Raw genomic sequence first — 16,175 nt, forward strand, 5'->3', positions numbered from 1 at the left:
ACTAAAACTCAAGTATGTGTTAATTTGTTGACAACACACTACAGTTTGTATTCCATAAGCAGCACCTACATTATATATACGGTCCCATCAGAGACTAAATGCTTTCGGACTCTGTGCTAAATTAAGTAGTATAATGAAACAACAGTGTCATGGCTGAATTATAGTCCCATTAACTCTAATGTAAGTTACAGGTAGGAATCTCGTAATTGACACATAAATATCTGTTATAATGACCAATTCAGTGCATTGCATTCATCTCACAGCAGGTGTCTAGTATGCTAGTGTGTAATTAAACCACTTTTAGATGTTTTCTGTTATATAGCAGCCTTATCATAAGCAATATTTAAGAGCAGCCATTCCTCAAAATCACTGGTGTATTTGTTGTGTTTTGCCCTTATTGAGCAAAACAGTATTATGAGAAAGTTATAAGAAATTAAGTTGAGATATATATACTTGAGGAAAGTGGATAATTAGAGAGAGATATAAGTTGACATTTAACTGTGCAAGTCCGTCACGTAGACAAATTCTTGTCATTTATTGCTCAGCTTTCCAACACCTTCCCAAACACCTGGGGCTCTATTCATTTCTAATTTTTCATTACTTCTGACATTTTGATAACAACATGATTAAGTTAAAAAAAGAAAATATAAATAAACATATTTTTTATCAAATATAGTCCTAAATAGTACTATTGCTCTATCCTATTGGAGGGTTAATAATCCATTGTATAAATACCAAACACAAAGTTCTTTGTTTTTCTTACCTGTGCAGTTTCTTTGGTGGGGGAGGTGGAGGATTGGCCTCATTGTTGGCAGCTCCCTTCCCTGCTGCCAGCAGCTCAGATGAGCCACCATGCAACGGTTGCTTGGACGGCATGCTCCCGTTATGCTTGCCCTCCTCCTCTGCACTGGTGCCCACTGGGTCCCCCTGACAGGCACCATTGTTGGAGGAAGACGGGGGGGCCGTGCCTGGCCCTGTCATTAGAGCGGGGCTGCTGTGGGCCTTCCAGTCCTTGGCTTCTGTCCAAACAGCGGCACCACTGACCAGGTCTGTCACCCGAGAGGTTGCCCCCGGGTTTGTGGCCGGCTTCCTTCTCTCCCCCTCTTTCCGCTCTTTCTCCTCCTCTTCCTCTTCTTCCTCAATACGGCAGTTCCAGCCAGAACTATGGTGATGGGATTTGTGCCAGCGTTCAGATGCTGTGCTGTGGTTCTCTGTATGGACTTTAAAGTGGCCCTCTTTAGCAGACACGAGGAAGAGCATAGGAAGTTCAGGGAGAGGAACAGGAGATGACATAGACGGTGAGAGGCTGGAGGTGCCCATTTTGGGAAGTTCAGGAAGAGGGACTGGAGAAGACATGGATGGTGAGAGGCTAGATGTGCCCAGTTTAGGGGATCGGTTGTTCCTTTTTGGAGGAATGGGTGGACTAGACTGAGGCTTGGAGTGAAGACTAGGGGTGAGGCAAGATTCTGCAGCCAGAGAGGGTGAGTTGTGGCTGGGGCTTGGCCAGCGGAAAGCTGGGCTGCTGGGGTCTTTACGTGCTGTGGGGCTGAAGTGGCACTGGGTACTGACAGCTGAATCTGGGCTGCTCAGGTAGAAAGTCCGGTTGTTCTCCTCTGTGTGAGCAGCCATTACAGTAATAGTGGCCCGCTGACCCTCTCCTGAAAGTTCAGGTTCAGAGCAGGATGAGTTCTTACTCTGGTTTGACAACTCAGGATGGGGTTGCACTTCATTTTCTTGCCCTCTGCGCTTTTTCTTGGTGCTCTCTGCATAAATGGGTTCTGAGTCTGGTTGTTCATTTGGAGAGTTAGGTGATGACTGTGGGCTACCCATGGCTGGTGGACTGTGGGTGCTCCCTGACCTGACTTGTCTTCCTGCCAATACCTCTGCCCCAGGAAGAGACTCTGTACTACTACGATAAGAACAAGAGGAGTCTGTTAGGCTGGTTTGCTTAGACAGGATGGGAATGGAGTGGAGGGATCGTGGGGGACTCTGACTAGTGATGTCCACACTAAAGGCTGTGCTGGGGGAAGTGACAGAAGTGCTGGAGGTTTTAGTGGTACCAGTAGCAGTACTTACACTGCTAATACCATTGCTATCAGTTTTGGCAGGACTTGAAGGAATAACATCCACTGACAAAGGCATCTCCACAGATGCCTGATGGGACTCCTGATAATTTGCCGTAGTAGTCACACCACTTGCATTATAAGTGCTCTTGGTTTTATTAGCATTTGTACTACTCTGCTGCCTACAGACCTCTCCATTTGCATTCTTCTTTAAATTCTGAGAACTCCTTCCCTCCTCCTGGGTGACAAAAATATTGCTGATGATCATGGAGTCTTTAGGCAGAATACTGGGGGACAAGGGAGGCAAAGAGAAGCAGTTGTTGTAGTCCATCTTGCTTTCAGGACTCTGAAGAATCGCCTCTCTATGGGCTTTGTTGCAGCCATTACTATCAATATAAAGAGATGATAGGTCCAAGAGCTTCTTCAGGCCCAAACGTTGAAGTGGGCTTTTAGGTTTCTCCTGTTACACATAAACATGAGCGCACATTAAAACAGATACAGATATCAAGCTAGAAAGAGTTAAACTGAGGTTTGATACATGAGACAGAAATTACAGAAATTCACCTGCTCTACATTCATGTTAACATCTGTCGACTCAGTATCAAGGCTCATCATAGTGGGTTTGACAGCGATGGTTGGCTTGCTGTAAGATGAAAGCGCCGTTATTCCAGCTTCTTCATCACCTCCAAGGCTGTTCTTCAGAGAAGAGGCTGGTACATGGCCATCCAGGCCGCTGACAGTCTTGTGTGCACTAAGCGGGTTGAAGCAGTTCTTACAAGAGCCGGGTTTCCACACGTGTTCTGCAAAATCGCTGCACGCTGACATCTTTGGTTTGTGAAAGTAGATTTGGTCAGAAGTGGCTGTGGAGGGCTCTTGAAGACACAGGATAAACTCTCATGGCTGACCCACAGAAGGTTACAGCACCACAATATGTCGATCACAAGGCAATATGTAGAGAAGAGACAAAGAAGAACAAGAAACATTATTAGAAGAATAAAGTCAAAATGCCTACAGAATCAAGTTTTGCCCAAAGGTTGAATTATAATCCTACATGTCCATCTATCTATCATTTCATTTCGCACATTTTACAACTAACATGATTAATTATAGACTCTTTTTTGACCAGTGACACATAAAATTCTGTTTTGCTATTAATTCATAAAAAATATTTAAAATATAAGCTCTGTGCAAAGGTATACAGAGTTTTAATTTGGGGGGAAAAGAGCATGGATATTGGATCTGTACTTGAGTTAAGGCAGTGGAAACCATATCTGAAAAGAAAAAGTTGGATTGATACATTCCAATTTTTTTATCTGGATTTTTTAACCTGAGCTGTATGATTTCTGGATCAAAATGAAGAAATATGTGAGAACATGTTCAAATGTCTAACTGAAATTGTAAAGTCAGTGGAGATGAGGGAGTCTAGGCTGACAAGTGTCTCGAAGTTCTGTGAAAGACCTCTATTAGGACTTAAGTGTCATTCACAGATGCAACTTAAGAAGACCCAGTGTGTACTGAGCTACTTGTTCCCATGGCCTCCTAAATTAGAGGGTATGTAGTTTCTGTTCAACCAAAGGGCCTGCCGGTGTGAGCCTAGTGACATAAAAGCCCTCCACAGTCCTCTGCAGCCCCCGACACTCTAGAAGAAGACGGTGGAGCCTCAAGCATCCCAGAGGTCGGAATGTCAGGAATGTCTAAAGGCGCAAGTCTCACCAGGGTGAATCTCAAAAACTCCCTTCCCCCTTCCACACACAAACCTCCCACTCCACGTGTGTCCTGCTACTCTGACAAACAAACTGATCCACACACAGTAACAACTTCACCCTCTCTGTGTGCCCTGTTTACACGTAATGACAGTGACAAGATCAACAGCATTTCAGGGAGGTTATTTGTGTTCTTACATTGGGGTGTCTCCCTTTATGTTCTTTACACAGCTTTACTTGTCTCTCAACAAGTTGCTGTAATCACACACATCAACATTAACCTATCACGTGGACTCATTATCCAGAAAAAAAACTGAGCGAGGAGTAGGATGAAAATTTGTAGTAATGTCAGGCACTCAGGTATCTGTAATATTCCTTTTATGTTCATTTAGGCCCAGCGATTCTTGACTTGGCTCCGAATTTGCTTATTGACTAAAAAATGCCAGAGTAAAAGGTCTGGAATGATTGATACTTGTGTTAAGACTCCTGATAATAAATGGTTCCAGTATGGACCAACCTTGCCATCTACTAATCCTATAGGAATGAAGAGTTTTCCTGTTGGTAAAGATAATATATGTTTACGTTTTTCTTGGTATGGCCTGACTCAGTTTGGACAGGAAAGCAGCCACTAGTTAACTGTTTGTTTAAATGTTCCTGCAACAACAGAGGAAACTGAGCATTTCCTAACATCTTATAGCTTTGTGCATGAGTCATATGAAGCGCTGACTGATCCGAGGCACACAGATTATTAGGTTAATAGGTCTACTGCTAAGAGTGCAGATTGGCTGTCAAGAGCATTTATTGAGGGTTTTATGGAATGATGGGGCTAAAACAAAGCACATACAGACAGCACTGCTATGGTCTGGTTACTGAGCTGACAAGGACAAGTGGTCTGTTGTTCCACTTTCCCAGCAGGGAATCACTGACAACCACAGCAGATGACATGATGGAGATTCATTTGAAATGTCCAACATTTTCTGAGCTCTGTCTGTGTTTTTTTTTTTTTTTTCCAGAGAAAACAAACATAACTCAAACTGCCCCACAGTTTAAGGTCATTTTGGCTCTTGTTGACATGTTCAGCCCTGCCTGTTTGAACAAAGATAGACCCCGCGGTCCACATTCCCCACACCTTCTCAAGCTCAAGGTTCAATATTTCTCACTTCCTCTTGTAAAAACACATATACACAAACACAAAGCAGAACTACCAGAAGTTCAGCCATATGACAAATTCAAGCCCTGCTTTCAAAACAAAACTAAAAATATTTCATGAGCATGTTAAATGTCAGAGTGTTACAAAAACAAGACGAATGCAAGGAACGTGAACTGAGGGTGGATGCTAGTCTAATGTGGAATTTAGGGTTTTAGGCCACAAGGAATTACGAGCCTTTAAGTCACAAACCTCACGTCCCTATGAGCTCCTTCACACGCAGCTGTCTGGCCACTAGATGTCTCAAAAAACACAACGGATTTTGCTGAGATATTTAAATCCAGTATCCTAATCTGAGGAACTCTGCACACCAAGGCAATCCTTTGTCTGGGAGCTGAAATTGTAGGGTTGCTTACCTTGAGAGGAAAGAAACACTAAGCACTTGCTTTGAGCTAACACGCTGCAATGCACTGAAGAATGCAAACAGGTTGAAATGTTGTGACTGGATGGCAACAATGTGAACAGCCCACAAATTGTGTGACCCAGAGGAGTTATTAAGGTGAAGGTTAGAGGGCTTATCAACACTCAACAGCTGGTAAAACAACACTTTGTCCTGCAGCAGCAAACAGCAGACACATGTGAAGACTAGTGCACAGCCATTAATGAAGTACAGGTCATCTGATTATTCTGTGGGTTTCTGTAACATAATTCACTGCATTAGCCTGCTGTCTCACTGTGCCAGAAAAACCCACTTACTGTAATGGAAACCCAGAGAAAATCATCAGTAATGAAAAGAATTAGACAACCTATAGTCCATGTTACCTTCTGACAAGCAGGTCACATCAGTGTGTACTACTGCTTCCACTGGCAATACAAATCCTTTTAGTACCAGCATTTGTCACGCATGCTTCCCTCACACAGCCCATTCATTCAGGGGGCGCAACCTGTTTTTTTTTTTTTTTTCTTTTCGACAGTCCGCAAAGGATTTCCGCCAAAAACTTGTGAACTTTCCGACAAATTCCCCCAAAACTACCATTAATTTGTGGCTTTAACCTGCACCTGCTTCCACTGAAATAAGACAACCACCCACGTGTTTCGGGTTTAAGTCTGGTGTTTTTTTTTTGCTTTGTTTTTTTATTTAACATTTGACAATTTGGCTAAACACACACTTGTGCGTGCTGCCAAATGTGGTCACTACAGCGGAGAACAACATTTGTAATTTACCTGCACTGATACAACACAAACAGAAGGAAATGGAACAGTAACGACCTGTCTCCACTTTAACCCATGAGCAATAAATGAGGAGGAAACAGGCAAAACAAAGCGGCAGCTACAGTGTATCCATGCTAAAGTAGCCAAGGTTACCCGCTGCCTGCTTACCTGCTCGGACTTTTATCTTCCCTGGCAACACAGAAGTCTCCAAAAAAAAAAAAAAACAGGCACAAAAATAAACAACACAGGTGTGTTGTAACTGCTCCTGGTTCCCACAGACAGCAATATCCGTGTCTTCACTTATCCCACATGCGACAGGTTAGCGAGCCGGGGGAGTGTATGTTGCAGCAGGCTGCTGCTTCAGGCTCCAGCCGGGCACGTTGCTGCTGCTGCCGCCGCCGCCGCTGCTGCTGCTGCTGTTGTTGCACTGTGCAGAGGTGGAGCTGGTCCGGAGCAGGACTCCTCTGCTGCAGCGGCACAAGGAGGTGGGAGGAGCTCCTCGCCAACCAAGCAGCCTGGCCACTGGCCACGGTCACACATTTTTATTAAAGCTTTTGTTCTAGTGTCTGTCTTTCAATATGTCAGGTGATTTGCAGAGAACTACACATGGCTAATTGGGGGAGTACTGTAAATCCCCAGCGTTTTGAAGTTGCAGTTTAATGTCTACAATGGACGAAACATCTAACAAAAGGAAAGTAGGACAGAAAAGTCAACTTTTGTGTGTTTGATTGGGTTTTTGCTGCCCCTTCCCTCCTGCCACACCCTGGACTGCTCCTGCTCCGGGTCACTATGGCTAGGGTGACTGAATGATTAAAAAAACAAAACATTGCTGCTGCTTCTGAGCCAGACTGGACCCCTGCTGGTTTCCATTACAAGCAGCAAAAGGAGAGGCAAAGGGTGAAGGCAGTCATCCACAGGGATTACCCTTTAAACTGCATGTCCTCTCATGTCTTACAGAAATAACTTGGAAATAAAGTTCACACATTTCCTCTTGGTCTTTTTTTGTGTTATGAGGAGGCCAAATAGACATGTTGTGAAGAAATGGCTGATTCCCTGAAAAGAAGAACCTGCCAGTTTCCTGAGCCTCATACAAGGATTTATAGCAGAGCTGAGATAATCAGCATAAGTGGCACAGCACAGACCGGATCCAGGAGAAGTGATATCTTTTACAACACCACCTGTTGAATCTGGAGAGCGTCACACTCCTCTCAAGAGGATTAAGAGTTTGTTGCATTGCATCTATTTTTGGCAGAACAGGGCAATAATTCTGCAAGTGTGCTAATCCAAGAAGCTTGTGTTTTGCATGAAAATGTGGAAGAATGTTGGGGAAACACACATTCTGTTTGCTCAGGGAAACTTCTATAAGAAATTCTTGCAGGAAGTGGCCTAACATGTTCTATTTCTCATTTTTTTTGTTAACTGTGTGGTATGAGTCTTGAAACTCACAGGAGGGGCTGTCATAAAACCCGTTATCCAACACAATAAATCTTCAATCACAAGATTGGCAGAGGGTGTGGAATTGTTTATGAAAACTGCCACATGGAAGACTTTCCCACATAATTTCTTTAGTAGAAATTACACAGTGTGAGAAATGACAAGGGTGAGTGAGATACAAAAGTGTGAGAAAAAATTCTTCCTTAATTCATGTTACAGCCACTAAACCATATAGTCTATGAAGCATTACTGATAAATTAAAGATGCCACTATCTAGTCTTCACATATTACATGTTAGACTTGCACAGTGTTTGCTCATGCTGGAATGAGGCTGAAGTTGTCTGTGTCCTATAAAACATGTGGAGTTGCTCATCTTTTATAATGCTCTCTTAAATTATGAAGAGGCACATAGTGTTACTCAGACTGGCCAAGGCAGCCCCTGCCACACTATGCACACTGGCGGTTTGGCAGTTTGTTGATGTGCTGCAGGCTGCTGTGAGTGTGTGTGTGTGTGTGAGAGAGAGAGAGAGAGAGCGAGAGAGAGAAAGAAAGAAAGAAAGAGACTGGGATAGAGGTAACTGCTTTGCACACTGCAACATGAGGATGCTGTTGGAAAAGAGCCAATCACAAACTGCCCAGATCCTATCCACAGATACAGCACCAGGATGCTAAAATATGAGCGGCGCTCTGACAACAGTTGTTTGCATTTCTCTTCATGTCCCTGCACTACTACACCATGATCACTGCCACACAAGTATATGTCAGTGAAAAAACAGAAGATTTAATGTTTGACAAAATAAATTGATCCCATTTTAAATAGAAACACGGATTTGGGCTCTATAGTCCTACATCCATGTGTCCACTTCATTTCCAGCGTTCAGTGCGCTGTACTTACTCTTTATCCTTAGCTCAAATGAATTATTAAAGGGACACTCAAATTAAATTCAAAGGTGAGAAGTGGGTTTTAATGTAAAGTAGCAAGAAATAGACTTCTGATGACTGACTCAGGCGAGGGAGGACCAATATAATCTCTATGGGCAGTCAGCAGAGTAATATTAGTGTAATGGCAAAAGTTAAAATGCTCTCAATAAAAGCTTTAACAATACATTAACATCATCCCCTCCACTTTCTAACACTTTTCTAACAATACCATATCGTATTTGGTGAGCAGCTGGGGGACTGACAGCTCTAATCTGAATTCATGGCACTGTTGTGACAGATGCAGATGACTACACATCTTCTTGACCAGGAATGTTCCACAACACAGCCCGCAACCTGAAAGTTCCTGGAAGATGCGTTCAGTATCACGTCTCATGAACAGAGCCAAAGTTCATTTCCCTTAAGTGGTTTTAGTTTGAAAACAGCAGAAACAAAAGCAGAACCTGAAACAATGGTAGGTATTACATTTACTTAAGTTCCTGCTTGGGACAAAGGTGATAAGTGACATGACAAAAGCTATGTAACACACAGGAACACAACAAAAAACTCGACATTTGTGTAATGTACTTTACTAAGTGCATTATCTTTACAAATATATTTGATATGATGTTACTTTTTCAGATCATTTCTAATTATCCTTATGCAGACTTAGTAAGAAGTTTTTTGCCATCTGACATGATTTTCAGTGAAAACTGAAATCTCTAACTGTGTAAAATGTCTAAGTGGGCATTGCTGTTGATAGTGTGAAGCCTCTTCACATTACATGAGCTCTTTCCCAAAAGAGGTTCAGCATTTTTTTCTCCCACACAGTGTTTGTTTGAGCTAATTAACAAACCAGGTATTGTGCTGCTCAGGTTTCTGTCTGTTTCTCTGTGTTACTTCCCACTTCTACAGGAGGCCCCATAAATGATATCCTGTCATGACACCAAAAGGTCTTTGTTTGCATTTGGCCTGCATGTGAAGAATCCTCTTTATTCAGTCACTAGAGACATTAGACTTCTATAAGATCTAAGATTCTCCTCCGCTGGTAAAAAGAAAAAGCCCTACACGAGGTTCAAGTGAAATTTGAACACTTTCAACAGGTGCTCGAAATAAAAGATGAAAGAACGAAGAAACTTCTGTTTGCAGTCAGTCTGTTTACTGCTGGTCGGAAACACTACAAAGAGCGAGAGGAGGAGAATATACACCAGCTCCCTCAGGACTCACTTTCTTCTCTACAGGTTGTCCCTCTTAAAACCTGAGCATTCAAAGGTAACCCCCTTGTGTAACTGTATGCCTCTGAGAGCCAGGCACCAGGAAGTGTGTGTGTGTTTGTGTGTGAGTGTGTGTGTTTGGGTATCAAATTTAGTACTTTTTCCCTTTTGGGTTGCCATGGCAGTCGTGTAGAGAGTTTGTATAGTTTGGAATGCACAGATAACTCAAGGCAGGGCCACACCTCTGACACACAAACACACATGCACGTGTGTACACACACAAAGGCACACAATACACACAAACCCACCCTGTATACTTCCTATCACCTACACAGTATCCAGTGACGGTATTGCTCTGCTGCCTCCCATCGCTGCATTCCTGAACCTGTCCCTACAGGCTTACCCTGAAACAGACGCAAAACACTAAGATGTTTCATTTCACCATCAACAGGACACACAATTGTTAAAAGAATGGATTTCTTATGTAATTTTGCCTTAATTTATCAAGATTACATATAATCATATAAGATGCTGGCAAAGTTCGATCATCCTATTTCAAAACTTCACATGCTTACTTAGATTTATGTTTTAGACAACTTATATGAGGTAGAGCCACCCTGCGATAGACTAGCAAGCTCTTCAGGGTGTACTCCGCCTCACACCCAATGTCAGCTGGGATTGGCTCCAACCCCCGCGTGACCCTGGATGTTGGAGGATAAAGCTGTAGATGATGAATGGACCTAGAGGCAATACAGAATTCTCTATATAAACCTTTCTATCTTCTACATGAACATCACCTCCAGACATGTCAGAGTGCATTATTAAACTCATAGCATTTGGTAAACAACTAAAAGTGAGGCTGTGTTTAAATAATCATCTAGCGTTTTTTAATTCTACTTGTAGACCATGATAAAGTTAGGGGGTCAACTAGTAATACAGTGGAAAGAACGAAAGTGTTGTTGCTATGGATACCTGTACAAGAGATGCTCTAGAGAATTGGTTTCCTATTGGAAGATGTCAGTGTTTCAAGCTCAAATAAGTACTTTGGTAAAAAAAACAAAACAAAACAAACAAACAAAAAAAAAAAAAACACAAGACTTCCTTAATTTGACTTTCTTGCCAAGAATTAGATGAGGGGATTGATAGCACATATCTTATCAGTACACTAAACATGGAGCTGGAGTCAGGATGGGATTAGTTGAGCTTGGTGAACAGCTGCAGGGTATAGTGGCTTCCTGTTTGCAGAGACATAGATAGGCTTCACTTGGTAACTTCCCTAATGCTCTATTCATTGGTCAGATGTAAGACAATCAATTTCTCATGTAAGACTCCACAAAAAGCAAAGAAAGAGTTCAAAAAAGTCTAACCACATAACCATAATCCTCAACATAACAATGGAAGCAGAATTCAAAATTTATGTCAAAGAAAATACCTCATTCCCCTTTACAATTCTACACACCTGTCATATAGAAACAGTCACTTAAACTATACACACAATCAACATTGGATATGAATAATATGATTTTAATGGATATATGACAGCCAATCAGAATAGTGTATTTACTACGGCCATCGTACGACACACAATCATTTAATGTATAAAAACAAGAAGCATTTGTCATATTTTTCCCATTAAAATGTCCAGCTGGGGCTGAGAATTTTCTGCTATCAGGCAGACATGTTTATCAGGCGGTGATACAGGGCAAACCAGATGCTCAATTTGTGATTGGTTGTTCATCAGGCTCACACACACACACACAGTCCTAATACCTATACATCGGTGACCTGTTTGTTCTCGGAGCTGCTGCTCTGCTTGAATACTTAACACACACACACACACACACACACACACACACACGCGCGCGCACACACACACACACACACACACACACACACACACACACACACACACACACACACACACACACACACACACACACACAGTGGAGCCATCTGCCAGATTCATTAGCCATTTACAGGGCCCAGGTCAGATCACCAAGTATGTGAGTCCACGGATGGCTCAGATAATTTTAACAGGTCTTCTTTCTCGGGGGCAGGGGGTTAAACACAAACAAAACTGTAGAAGTTGTGGTCACTGCAAAGGATCTTTAAATTTATCTTAACATTTGTGTAGTTAGAATTTTGCAGGGATGGGGGACAGAGTCACAAAGAGGCACATACATTGTGTTGCCCTACTGGTATGTAGAAATAGGTTAAACCCTGAAATGGAGCAGATAACTTAAGAAATATAAGCTATTACTTGTACAAGATAAAATGTTGAAGATTTGTAACGTCACCTATGAACTTCACTGCAAATAAATGAATATAATCTGAGAAATACATGAATTAAATATTCCTAATAAACACTGACCTAATTAATCCTTCACTTTTTACGTTTCCTCAGGCAACACGTTTTGTTAATTTTCTTTAACAGGTTGTGACACAGAGCTGGAGCCCTTCCCAGCTTGGAACAGCAAGAAACAACGCCAAACCAAACAGAAGTGAGAAACATTGTCTTTTTCATGCCTATGCATTGTACTGAGGTTTCCACAAGAAGAAAAGCCTCTGTATCTGGATTTCTCCAGAGCGAGGAATTATTGTGTATATATCCAGTGCATGTGATTCCAATGCAAATTGCTCTCAATAACATTCATATTTTAAACACTAACCATACAATGCAAAAAACTTCGGATGAAAACTGGTTTACTGGGTTTTGACAGAGTTGCTGGACTGAGTGTATCAATGTTTTCAATGACTACAAGTGACTGAAACACCTGCTTCACATCTGAGTCAGATATCAAACTAGTGTTTGCCCCATTTCTGTCTCTTCCAGCAAAGGCTGAGTTATTAAACCCCTTCATTAATAGTGAGGATATCCAGCTCCAGACTGTGTTGTGGACTTTATGTGGAGTCAGTTTTTGTTTTTTTTACTACAGCTTCACTATGCTCCACAAGACTTTGCAAAGAAACTATGAAAGTAAAACTGTGATTATTAAAGAAAGGCATTTTAATCTCCAGTATTTGCCACGGCCTGAATCTTCAGTGCATGACCTTCTTTATGTAATTTCTATCTTAACACAGCATCTTAAGGGAGTTATTGTAGTTGTTATGGTCTTGTTAAAAGTCCTGCTCAAAAATAAGAATTGAAGAAGTATAGTTGGCATGCAGTTGTGAGCTTTGTGACCTCTTTATTGTCACTTTCAGGTCCTCCAAAAACTGGGTCAGGACCGGCACTCTAATTGACCATTATGGATAATAACAACCCTGTTCAGCTGGTTGCATGCATTCCCTCACTGCCACGTGTAGTTTAACATCACCTTTCTAATTCTGCACTGGCTGCAAAACTGAACTGTTCTGTTAAATAAAACATGTTCCAAAACAAAAGCAGAAACCACGCAGCATTGTCTTGTTCGGATTGATTTTTGTGCTGAACAGCTTATCTCTCTTTGGCTTTTTCTTTCTATAGGACGTTTTGAGTCTGAAAAACAAAAGAGTAACTGAATGAATAATGCAACCTTGATTAGTCAGAAGAAGACAACATGAAACATACAGTTGTTGATTCACAGGAGGTCTTTTTAACTCTCACTCACAAACACTCGGAGGACTCCAAACAAAGCCCCTCTCAGTGAAGTGCCTGCGGCTCTGTATAGAACAGAGCTGTATAGGGATGAGTAGCGTGTGAATCACACTCAGTTCCCAGACGCACGTTCATGCCAGACTTCCCCCTCCCCCCCTCCCCTCTGATGACCTCTTGGAGGTCATCATGTCAAACACCAAAGTCATGTGTGCAGTAGTCACCAGCCTTCTTGTGTGCATTACATGCCATGGATTCTTTTAGTCCTGATAGTACATCTGTGTTTTATCTGTTTTATTAGTATGTGTTCAAATGTTATTCTAAAATATATTCTCATGAGGTGATCAAATCCTCAGTCTTTCTGTATTTCTACATCCATTCGATTTTTTTCTAATAAGCTTAGTTCGTGCGTGGGTTAACTTCAAGCAACAAAAGCACTTCAGTTAAAGTCAGTCATATCAATAAACAAGTGCTGCCTCATGTTTCAAGTAGAGTGTAGACCCCTCCTGCAGCAAACCAAAACCACAATAGTTCCCTGATTTGAACCAAGTCTGCCAGTGCCTGAACTATAAAACATAGACATTTACAATGCTGTAGTACTACAAATGGGGACATTGCATGGATCTCATACTGACAGACATTGGTGATTAGATTAAATATGCTGTAAGTTAATGTTTTGGATATAAAAGCACATCTGAGGTGGCTTTACACGTCTGTCAAAGCTTTTTTGGACTGGCAAACTACACATAAATACTATTTCTAATTTCTAAGAGAAAGTGGGTCCTGATTGTAGAGTTTATGTGAGCACAGCTACAGCAAACATCTGAGCACATATAAAGGTTTTCATTTATGGTCTGAAAACATTCATGTGTAATCGTGCATTTTGCTGTTGTGATGCTGTAAAAAGCAGTAGAGGAAGTTTGTGCACACAGACATGTGACTGGTAGAGGCAGGGTAAGATCATAACTCTGTGGTGAGTCTCAGGAAGATATTTCACCGAGGTGGTTTTATATTTACCTTGCGTGCATTTGTTTGGTAGATGATGAGACATTTTTGTTTATTGTGCACATAACATTTCAGCTTTTAAATCCAGACTGGTGATTCGAAGTATTACTTTAGGATGCCAAACTTAGAAACTTAGTATACAAATTATTAACAGATACTTTCAATATTAAAGATTTAATGAGTTTTGTGAATTAGGTGGTAGCCAGGTTTAGTCTTGTTTCAACAAATACATGTGCATATTTTCTCTATTCTGATTCAGTAAACTGAATTAATACAGTACTTTGGTGTAGCACACACTGTTATTTGTAAGGCTTAGCTTATTGAGAAAAAAAAACAGAAAAGGGAATGTAAAAATAGGGTGTAGGAAGAAAAGCAAGTTCAGTGATGCAAATTTAAAAAAATTGCAGACAATGAGGAAACACAGAACACAGTGGCAGTAGAATCAGGCTGCTGTGTGATTATAACAGTGGATGTGGAAAAGACACGTCTTATAAAGTCAGAAACTGGGTGCGACGCACTCCTGTCTTAATCTTAACTATGTGATTTAAAGTACACAGTCTACGTTGGAGAAGCAGAACAAGAGAGGAGGATGTTTTCAGCCTGAAAATCTAGACAGTCACTTTTTCAGAAATAACAGAGATGAAAATTCAGATTTGAATGACCTTACTTCTTATTTTAATTTGTGGTTGCACTCTAGTTCTCCCTTTATATCACTGCTTTATATCTGTAACAGAGTGTATTGAGTGTGGTGGAAGCTGTTCTAAGTTTAGCAGAGTTTTTTTCTCCCTACAATGACAAGACATGCTCAACTGACTCATACATAAGTGCAAATGTGGTCGACTGCTGCATGAAAGAAACCGAGGTGTCTGTTTTTGTTTGCACTGTTGTCATAAAAACATGAAATTATACTTAAAATGTCAAGTATCAATCTTTCCATAAATGTAGAATAGCATTTTTAGCTGTTCAATCAGAATTCGTAAATATCTGTGGTTTAGTAAATTCCTATATTCTACTTCAGACATGAGAAATGTCTTGTCAGCATCTCAAACACAACTTGATGGGTAAACCATGAAATTTCACAAGGTAGCAGAATTCAGCCCGAGTTGCAGTCCACTGATAGCTATCACTTAAATTTTTGTGTTCAACCACCACCAGAAGCAAACAGTCAAGCAAACATGTGGCTCCTCACCAGTCTTTGCTTTGATGTCACATTTTTATAAACAGTGACATCAGTGTTGAAACCAGGAAACTAGGTATAGTCTCTTTAGAGATGCAACATTTTGCAAGCACTTTCAAAATTTCCAGACATATAAAATATGTAACCAAATAAAGAATACGGAGGAAAAAAAGTGTCATTTCCAAAATCTGCATTTAAAGTTTTACTTTTGTTAAGCATCAGCAGAAAACCAAAGTTCTGCAACAACATTCACTGAAAGGAAATGGTCTCTTCTAACTGCTAAGAACTGGCCTCATTGCAAAACCACAGTGCCACAGTCTTAAAATACTGCTTGTGAGAAGGAAATGCAGCCTGGGTTGCATTAATATTAATTAAATTCAAAGACTGATGAGAGGGTTATTACTATGCAGAAGCATTTGAGCAGGAATGAATCAAAACAAATATGTTCGCAGGGTAAACCAGAGTGGATTAATGATGTCTCGAAGGATATGAATCAGTTTGTTGTGTTTCCTTCTTGTAATCCAGATATCTTTGCTAAACCTGTTTTACATTTCTAATTTTGACACAGAGAGACGTTTCTAGCAAGCCGTGCCTTTTTTCAGAAGGCTGTCTCTTCTTGCTTCATGCTTATCAGCAGCTGATACCAATATCAGGATTGATGAAATTATCATTATAATAATAATGATCATAATTTTTATAATTACTATAATCAAGTATAAATGCACTAA

The 16,175-nt window shown here is 41.0% G+C and overlaps 1 protein-coding gene across 3 annotated transcripts in view; it reads right to left on the reverse strand.

Moving 5' to 3' along the window:
• The window catches only part of prag1 (PEAK1 related, kinase-activating pseudokinase 1), a 54,782-nt gene that overhangs the window by 11,194 nt on the left and 27,413 nt on the right, over positions 1–16,175 (reverse strand). Inside the window, exons 1-3 of one of the 3 annotated variants that reach the window (XM_026297793.1) lie at positions 6,294–6,541; positions 2,628–2,963; positions 764–2,523 (exon numbers count right to left, since the gene is read on the reverse strand). In XM_026297793.1, coding sequence (XP_026153578.1) covers positions 764–2,523; positions 2,628–2,888 — 2,021 coding nt within the window. In that variant the 5' untranslated portion in view covers positions 2,889–2,963; positions 6,294–6,541. Of the gene's footprint in view, positions 1–763; positions 2,524–2,627; positions 2,964–6,293; positions 6,542–16,175 lie in introns of those variants that run through there. The other 2 variants (XM_026297795.1, XM_026297794.2) reach the window with 2 other exon arrangements.

This window comes from Mastacembelus armatus, chromosome 12, assembly GCF_900324485.2.
Source record: "Mastacembelus armatus chromosome 12, fMasArm1.2, whole genome shotgun sequence".
Taxonomy (NCBI): domain Eukaryota; kingdom Metazoa; phylum Chordata; class Actinopteri; order Synbranchiformes; family Mastacembelidae; genus Mastacembelus; species Mastacembelus armatus.